Source organism: Corapipo altera, unplaced genomic scaffold (assembly GCF_003945725.1).
Source record: "Corapipo altera isolate COAL_440 unplaced genomic scaffold, ASM394572v1 77b, whole genome shotgun sequence".
NCBI lineage: Eukaryota > Metazoa > Chordata > Aves > Passeriformes > Pipridae > Corapipo > Corapipo altera.
The window spans coordinates 3482322-3490851 of NW_020884933.1; the positions used below are offsets into that span (position 1 = coordinate 3482322).

The 8530-nt window shown below is 53.1% G+C and overlaps 2 protein-coding genes across 4 annotated transcripts in view; one reads left to right on the plus strand and one right to left on the minus strand.

Annotated features, from left to right (window-relative positions):
* The window catches only part of USP49 (ubiquitin specific peptidase 49), a 22801-nt gene extending 21352 nt beyond the window's left edge, over positions 1-1449 (plus strand). For all 3 annotated transcript variants that reach the window (XM_027659600.1, XM_027659602.1, XM_027659601.1), the window contains one exon: positions 529-1449. In XM_027659600.1, the coding sequence (XP_027515401.1) occupies positions 529-719 (191 nt within the window). In that variant the 3' untranslated portion in view covers positions 720-1449. The remainder of the gene's footprint in view (positions 1-528) is intronic.
* Positions 1450-6037: 4588 nt separating this feature from the next.
* On the minus strand, positions 6038-8167 carry TOMM6 (translocase of outer mitochondrial membrane 6). The gene is made up of 3 exons (XM_027659623.1): positions 8025-8167; positions 6971-7072; positions 6038-6342 (listed from the first exon to the last, which is right to left on the minus strand). Exons 1-2 carry the CDS (start codon positions 8165-8167, stop codon positions 6976-6978), a joined length of 240 nt encoding a protein of 79 aa, XP_027515424.1. The 3' UTR covers positions 6038-6342; positions 6971-6975.
* Between the last annotated feature and the right edge of the window lie 363 nt (positions 8168-8530).

The following is an 8530-nucleotide window of genomic DNA, read 5'->3' on the forward strand; positions in this document are numbered from 1 at the left end:
CTTTTCCTGCCCGCTGGGAGCACCATGAATGCTCCATTTTCTCAGGCAGAGTCACTCCGTGGAGCTGCTCCAGCTGGGTGTCTTTGCTCAGTATCCTTGGGACGAGGAGATAAAACAGAAAGTGTTTTGAGCCTGGACAGGAACTATTCATGAATAACATCCGCAGGGGGTGGGGAGGCTCCAGCAGCTGAATTAGCATCGACTCTGCCTGCTGGCTGGAGGAAGGGGGACAAATTGGCCATCTCCAGGGGATTCTTGTCTGCCTAATTGAGCTTTTGGGATGTTATATATCACTGATGAAATTAATATTTGGTATTTGTAAAGCACAGAAAAAAAGGAAAAAAAAAAAAAAGAAAAAAAAAGGCTCAGAATGTTTTCCAGATTAGAAACTCCAAAGCATCTGTAGAGGAATGGACAGAGATGCCTTTTTTCCTGCATTGTGGATGTTTCCTATGAACAGTTTCAAAATGCATTCAGGAGGAATTCTGCCTCCCTTCCTAATGCCCTCTTTCTCCCTTTGCTCCCCAGGGTTTTGGGTCCACTGCAATGACTCCAAGCTGAATGTATGTAGTGTGGAGGAGGTGTGCAAGACCCAGGCCTACATTCTCTTTTACACTCAAAGAACGGTGCAGGACGAAGCAGGAATCTCAGAAAAACAACTCCAAGCTCAGGTGCCACCCAAAAACAGTGACAAGGACAGAAGACTGACATTCCCATGACGGGGAGCCCTGTCACTCCATCAGCACTCTCAGCTCTTTCTGGAACCATTGGTGTTCACATCTTCCCTCTCCGTGGGGAAGAACACTGGCTGCAGGAGTGGGATCAGAGCAGGATCTTTGCCACCCCAGGTCTGGGAAAGCCCATGGAGCTGGGGAGTTCTGACACGTCAGGTCGTTGTCAGAACCTTGGTTTTAAAGAGTCTCGTTGCTGAATTAGGCTCACAGAAAGGAAATTAGGAAGTTTGATGCTGAATTTCATCTCATCTCAGAGGAGCTGCGTGAGGTCTGTGACAAGTGAGCACAGCCAGGAAAGAGGAGCATCCAGCTGGCTTCAGAGCCCTTCAGTCCCCACCAATCCTGGGCAAACTCCACCAGGAGCAGGTACAGTCCCCTCCCCTCCAGTGGCCATTCCCACTGCCAGGGGAATCACAGGCACCAGGCACTGCCTGCAAGGAATTGGCTGCCCTGAGAGCTGTTCTTGCTGCAGAAATGTGTAAGTTCTTCTTCATTCTTCCCCCAGGGCTCAGCTGCCCCTGTGACACCAATTTCTCTGCCATCAGCTGGGGGCAGAGCCCTGGCTGAAGCTTTGCCAGCAGCTCTGTGTGTCAGTGCCACTGGGACTGTGTCTCACTCCATGGTTTATTCTCTGGGCTGAACTCAACTGGCAGCTAAATTCACTCAGAATGTGATTTTAATACAGTTCTTCTTTGGAGAAAGTGTGTTCAAACACGAAAAAAAAACCCTGTAATAAACCAGGAATGTACCTGTGTGCCAGATCTGGCAGCAAAAACAAAACCTGTGCTCCAGGTTTCTGCTGGAGGGGCATCACTGTCCCCAGGATTGTAAGGAGTAGAAAGTCTGTGGCTTGCACAGCTGTGGCAGCAGAAGTTGGTGGTGTGGAGGCATCTCACAGTGGCAAACTCACTGTTTATTACAAATGTGGCTTGTTCTCCTCAGGGGAGCAGTGGTGGGAATGCCACAGTGTGGGGGACAGAGCTGGATTCTGTCACTGCCTCTGGAGGGGGAACAGTCATTAGTCGTGGTTGTCACACGAGCCCAGAGCAGGGGAAGGTGGCCCTGGATCCAGGCAGTGCCCAGAATTCCCCCTGTGAGGTCCTTGTTCCTGCTGGGCCATCAAGGGAAGGAATGTAGTTAAATCTCAAATTCCACGTCGAGTTGGAAAGGCTGCAAAAATGTCTGTATCTGAAATCATCCTGATTTTAGAATCCTGTGAGAAACACAGAGCCTTAGTGGACTATTTGTAGTCACTTCTCAGCCTACAGTTGCACCTCAGGTGTGTTTTTGTAATTTGGGGTTTGGCTGCTCATGTTTCATGTTTTAACCTGAATATGGAACTGAAAAAAAAAAAAAAAACAACCAAAAAAAACCCAACACATGATGTCTTTCAATCTTGGTTATTTTTTTAGTTGTTAAAAGGTGAAATAATCTAAAATACGAGGTTCTTCAAAAAAATGGTTCCATTTTCAGGTAGGGAAGTTCTCAAAGTGTGTTTCTCCTCCTCTCCTTTCATCCTTGGCAGTGTTTGCCCCTCAGACACACACGTTGTCGTGGGAGGGGGTGAAAAGGGAACCCTCCCAAATCCCACTGCTCTTCCCACTGCCACTCCTGGGGCTTTTACCCCCCCTGTCCTTGGGCAGGTTGAGCACAGCAAGAAGAAATTTGGGTTGTGCCAGAGCTCAGCATCACACGAGGGCTCCTCTGCCCTTTGAGTTTCCCATTTCCTCTGCTCTGACCAACATGCTGCTTTTTGAGCCTAAAAGGATGTCTTTTTGACAATTCAGTGTCGTTCTGAGATCAGATACTCTTTAATTTTTGGGGACAGTTTGCAACAGTCCTGATGGAAAAGGTATAGTTTTGGTTCTCTAAATGTAGCAAGGGCTGGAAGGATTTATGAATGTCTTTGTGTTTACTGGGGGGGGATTTTTGGTGCTGCCAGTAAATGAAATCAGTAATGATGCAAAAAAATGTAAAATAGGCCAAACTGAGATCCAATACAACAAATGTGACTGCAGGGGATGCTGAGTTGGGCTCAGCCAGGGAGAAGTTGACATTCCTGAAGGAATCAGAAGTGCTTGTGATTGTCAGACACGTGATGGATTCGTTCTGGAGCAGAATATGCTCTGTGAGGCAGAGAAAATTCAAATTAAAGGCAAAATAGTGCTTAGAAACACCTCATTTGAGGTGTTTTCCCCATCCTTGTGTCCTTCCAGGCCTGCCTGCCCTTTAAGGGGATTATATGTGGTTTGCTCTGCTCCCAACTGGCCCTTGGGTTCCCTCCCTGCATCCCAAAGCCATGCTGGCCCTTTTTTTGGATAAAAATCCCATAGAAAGGCAAACCCACTGCAGCTGGAGTTGTTCCTGCAGCGAGCCCAGGCTCTGTGCCATCAGTGCTCATCTTTTGACTGAGTGTTTGGCATTAATCTTGGAATTCAGCTGGAATTGCAGCTGTCAGGGGGGTCACAGGGAGCTGGGAGTGTTCCCACAGCCAGGGTTTGTAGGACTCGAAGTGACATCTCTAGTCATGAGTCTCCAAGGGGCATCAGCTGAGCTGGGGAGATCCTGCAGCCAGGAAAACGATTGCCCTGATAGGGAAGGAATGAAGTAAACTCAGATAAACCTGCCTTTTCCAACACTGTGAGGTCTCTGGAATATTTAGCTTTTCTTTGGAAGCGACAGCGTATGGCACTTTTGATGCTGGTTGGTTTATAGTTGGCTCCTGCAGGCTTGAGACAGGCAGAGCCCAAGGCTCCCTCCATGTGGGCACTGTTTTAGAGTGTCCTGTTTGCCAGGAAGTCTCATGGAAGTCACCCCCTCCATCAGGAAGGTGAAAATACTGCTTGGAATGCCAGGGAAGGTGTGTCTGACAAGGGGCAGCCTCCAAAGCAGATCTGTCCCTGCTTAACCATGTGGCTTCCAATTCTGCCCCTGCCCTGATGCAGATTTAGAATTGATTCCAGCTTTAGGCTCTGTTAGAATTAATTATTAGAATTAATACCAGTTTTACAGGTAGATGAGGTGACTTAGCTCCTGTGAGGAGTTCAGCAGTCACAGCTGGGAGTGCAAACCAAGAGTCTGCAACACAACCCCCTTTGTTTTGGTCCAGCTGGGAGTAAATCTGTTGTTCCACGTGCTGGGATTCCTGTCCTGGGGATCCACTCTGGCAGCAGGAGCCCTTTGCCTTGGGAGATGCTCGGAGCAAGTGGGAGGTTCGTGGCACCTCCCAGGTTGTTGTGTGAGGAGCAGGAAGTCAGGCTTGGGATGTGCAGCCTTTGGGAGGGAACTGTTCCCAGCATATCCTTATCCCATCCAACCTGCGACTAAATGGGATTTCCTTAATTCTTAAGAGTGAAGAATCTTCATGTATCCATGGCCAGGTGTCATCCAGCATCTGCTGTAGCAGTTGGAAGCCACTTTATTGTAGGTAACTTTGTTCCACTAGCAAGTTGGTTACATAAATTTGCCTTTATTATCCCTTTTTCTGCCTGTATTCCCAAGTTAAACTATGCATTCCACAAAAAAACAGTTTCTCTGCAAAGCACTGAAAAAACTTTCCAATTTTTTACCCCTGAACAAGTCTCTGGTTCAGGTTCCTGGCAGGGGGCTGTTGGCAGAGGCTGGACAGGAGTTTTCCCTCAGTATGGAATCCCCTGGCAGCCCTTGTGAAAACAGGAGGGAAGTGCTTGTTTGGGTGAGGAGCCAAGCTGGAGCTTGGGTGGATTCCCTGGATTTTTCAGTGGATTTAAGTCAGAACAGCCTCGTGTTTCTGCTCCAGCTCCATTCCTGACATCACTAATGAGTTGAGCTGACTTGTGCCAGGCTGGGAGTGTCCTCCTCAAGGACACTGCCAAGCAGCAGCAAGTGAGAGAGAATCCAGTTAATCAATTAATTAAGGGCTAAAAGGATGGTGAAGGCTCTAGAGAGGAAGCCATGGGAGGGGTGGCTGAGGGCACTGGGCTTGTTCAGCCCTGAGACTGAGGGGAGACCTCAGGGGGCTGCAGGTTCCTCACGAGTCCAGCTCTGATCTCTGCTCTGGGGGAGCAGTGACAGGACCCAGGGAATGGCTGGAGCTGTGCCAGGGAGGGTCAGGTTGGATCTCAGGAAAAGGTTCTTCCCCCAGAGGGTGGTTGGGCACTGACCAGGCTCCCCAGGGCAGTGGGCACAGCCCCAAGGCTGCCAGAGCTCCAGGAGGGTTTGGGCAATGCCCTGAGAGACAGGGTGGGATTGTTGGGGTGTCTGTGCAGGGCCAGGGCTTGGACTTGGATGGTCCTTGTGAGTCCCTTCCAGCTCAGGATATTCCATGGTTCCTGACTGTTCCTGGCAGTCTGTCCAGCTGCCTCCTGATCCCCATCAGCTTTTCTTCCAGTCAGGTTTATTCCCAACATCCCCAAGTCACCCCTGGCAGCCTCCATGGGCACGGCCTGGCCCCTGCCTGACCCCAGGCTGGGGGGGATTAGTGTGAGTAAATCAAAACTGAGATTAACTATAAAGGGACTGAAATGTTCTAATTAATCCCCTTTTCCTGCAGAAACTGTTTCTGCATAACTTGGATTATCCCGACTTCAAAAGAATTTAGTTTCTTTACAGGATGGCCAAACACCAGCTTTGAAAACAGCATTTTTAAGGATTTTTATGGGGAGTGGAGTGAGAGGGGTTTTTTTTTGGGGGGGGGAACAGGTGAGGGGCAGTTCTGTCCTCCAGACATGGGAACAGCTGCTCCAGGAGAATGTCCTGAACTAAAACCCTGTGAAACTGTCCAAAGAATGTGAAGCCATGCTGTACCCACTGCCACGGCTCTCAGGGCTGGGAGCTCCTCCTGCTCCTCCACAGCACCTTCCAGGAGCTGGTGTGTAACCCATGAGTAAATCCCAGGAGCTGGTGTGTCCCCTGTGAGTAAATCCCAGCTCCCAGTGGTGCTTCCCTCGTCCCCTGGCCGCTGGACTGTTCCAGCCTCAGCCCAGGGCACCCCATGCTATGCAACACCAAATGGCTTCTCCTCCCACACACAGCCATCATTCCTCTCCATACCCCAGCTTTATCCCACAGGGACATTTCCCAGGAGCCCTGGTGGTTGGGGTTCCCCTCGGGCTCGTCCCAGTTTGGATTTTCCTTTGCAGGATCAGTGGATGGGTCCCGGCCGCAGCCCCGGGCTGGGCTCGGCCCTTTTGTCTCTCGGGTGTGAAATATAAATCATGTTTTTATGATTTTTTTGTAAATCTTTACTCTTTTTACACCTTGTTTTTGTAAGCTGAAGTTTCTTATTAAAAGAAAAAAAAAGAAGAAGAAATTCCAGTGGGCCATGTCGTTATTCCATAGACTTTAATAAACATCTGGGGGGGGTACAGAAGGAAATTCCACAACCATCCTTGAGAAAACCATTCTTGTTGTGCCTTGAGGAATGAACTGGAAATAAATTCTTCCTCTCAGCCTTAAATCTTTCCCCCTTGTCACTGCCTGGAGCAGGACAGGAGGGACTGGGAGCAGCAGCTCTGCAGGGGAGGAGAACAACGACGTCCTTCCAGGATTGCAGCGAACCCCTCGCAGCCCAACACGGCTCCGGTCCTGCTGGGAGGGCGAGCTCTGCTCCCTGCAGCTCCAGGAATTCCTGGGACAGGAGTTCAGCAGTGTTAGTGGAGGTGGGTTCTGGCACGTGGCAGCTTAGTAACAGCTTTACAACCCTGTGTGAAGGCTGGGTCGTGTGGGCTTTGGTGCTCCTGGGGCCTGGGGTGGGCTCAGGGGTTGGTCCCGCTGGTCACTCCTGATTTGTGTCACCTCACACGGGGACAGCCCCGTCCTGGGGGGTGTCAGGACACGTCTGGGGGGTTTGTTCAGCCTCGAGATTGAGGAGAGACCTCAGGGGGCTGCAGGTTCCTCCTGAGGGGCAGCTCTGATCTCTGCTCCCTGGGAGCAGTGACAGGACCCAGGGAAGGGCTGGAGCTGTGTCAGGGCAGGGTCAGGTTGGATCTCAGCAAAAGGTTCTTCCCCCAGAGGGTGGTTGGCACTGACCAGGCTCCCCAGGGCAGTGGGCACAGCCCCAAGGCTGCCAGAGCTCCAGGAGGGTTTGGACAACGCTCTGAGGGACAGGGTGGGATTGCTGGGGTGTCCTGTGAGGGCCAGGAGTTGGACTGGATGATCCCTGTAGTTCCTTCCAACTCGGGGCATTCCATGATTCCAAGCACAGCTGTTCCCACCTTCCCAGATCCCGCCCAGTCCCCCTCACCCCCTGCACTCACCGGCTCTAGGGGACGGGCTGCGGGGCCATCAGGTCGATGTCCGTCAGGTTCCGGGCGACCCAGACCCCGGCAGCAAACAGCCCCAGGTTCACCAGCAGGTTCCTGCAATCCCAGAGTCATTTCAGTTGGAAAATCCCTCCAGGACCATCGAGTCCAGCCTGTGCCCGATCCCCACCTTGTCTCCCAGCCCAGAGCACTGAGTGCCCTGTCCAGTCCTCCCCTGGACTCCAGCTTTTATACTGGTTTATGTTGTTGAAAAAGCAAGTTTACATAACTTCTAGTGCAGAAACATCTGGTTTCCTTCTCCCCTTGGGTTCCACCCAAAGCCTAGCCAGGGCTCAAGGGGGAAAACCAAGGGAGTCAACCTTGACCATTCATCTCTTGCCAAACAAGGCCAGGCATCTGATTCCATGGCCTTGACCGGCCTCTAAATATGGAAAGATAAATAAAGTCTTTCACTGATGATCAGTTCGTTAACGAGCGGATACACAGATAAAAGTAACGTTTGTTGGAAGGTTCATCAAGAGGTCAGCTGTGGCTCAGGGCCTGTTGTTCAGGCCTCAGAACTTCACTCTTTCCATGGAGAAATTCCTCCTGATGTCCAACCTGACCCTCCCCTGGCACAGCTGGAGGCCGTTCCCTCTCCTCCTGTCCCTTGTTCCCTGGGAGCAGAGCCTGATCCCCCCCCGGGGCCCCCCCCCGTTCAGGGGGTTGCAGAGCCAGAAGGTCCCCCCTGAGCCTCCTTTTCTCCAGGCTGAGCCCCCCCAGCTCCCTCAGCTGCTCCTGCTGCTCCAGCCCCTTCCCAGCTCCGTTCCCGTCCCTGGACATGCTCCAGCCCCTCAGTGTCCCTCCTGAACTGAGTGACCAGCACTGGACACAGGATTCGAGGTTCCAGCACAGGGGGACAATCTCTGTCCTGCCCCTGCTGGACACGCCACTGCCGCCACAGAACCGCGGGCTCCCGATCCCAGTCCCGATCCCGATCCCGGTTTCAGTCCCGGACGGGATCTATGTTCCGGTCCCGGTCCCATCCCCGCTCCCGGTGCCCCCGCACCTGCGGAAGTCGTTCCGGTCGGTGGCGAAGCGGAACGCGCTGCGGAGCCACCCGCGGAGCCCCCTCGGCGGGGCCGCCACGGCCGCCGGTCCCGATCCCGGCGTTCCCGGTCCCGATCCCGGTCCCGCCGCCGCCGCCGCCATTGCTGCCCCTGCGCGCGCCGGGCGACGGCGTCACCGGCGCCGCGTGACGTCACGGCCGCCACGTGACGTCACTGCCGGCGCTCGGCGCCACGTGGGGCGGGATCGGGATCGGGATCGGGATCGGGATCGGGATCGGGATCAGCGCGGGGCTTCCCGGCACCCCTCGGGTCCGGGCGGTGCTCGGCAACCCCCGCTGCGCAGCCGGGCAGCCCCCGAGCTGAGCCGCACAGGGAGGGACTGGGATTCCCGGGAGCAGTCGGGGTTTCCTAGGAACGTTCAGGGTTCCCCCTGGGAGCAGTCGGGGTTTCCTAGAAACGTTCAGGGTTCCCCCCGGGAGCAGTCGGGGTTTCCTAGGAATGTTCA

Bases quoted from the DNA above. Each gene is read 5' to 3' on its own strand.
- TOMM6 (XM_027659623.1), bottom strand. From the start codon at position 8,167: ATGGCGGCGGCGGCGGCGGGACCGGGATCGGGACCGGGAACGCCGGGA. The intron at 7,073-8,024 runs GTGCGGGGGCAC...CTGGGATTGCAG, and splicing joins GACCGGAACGACTTCCGCAG to GAACCTGCTGGTGAACCTGG.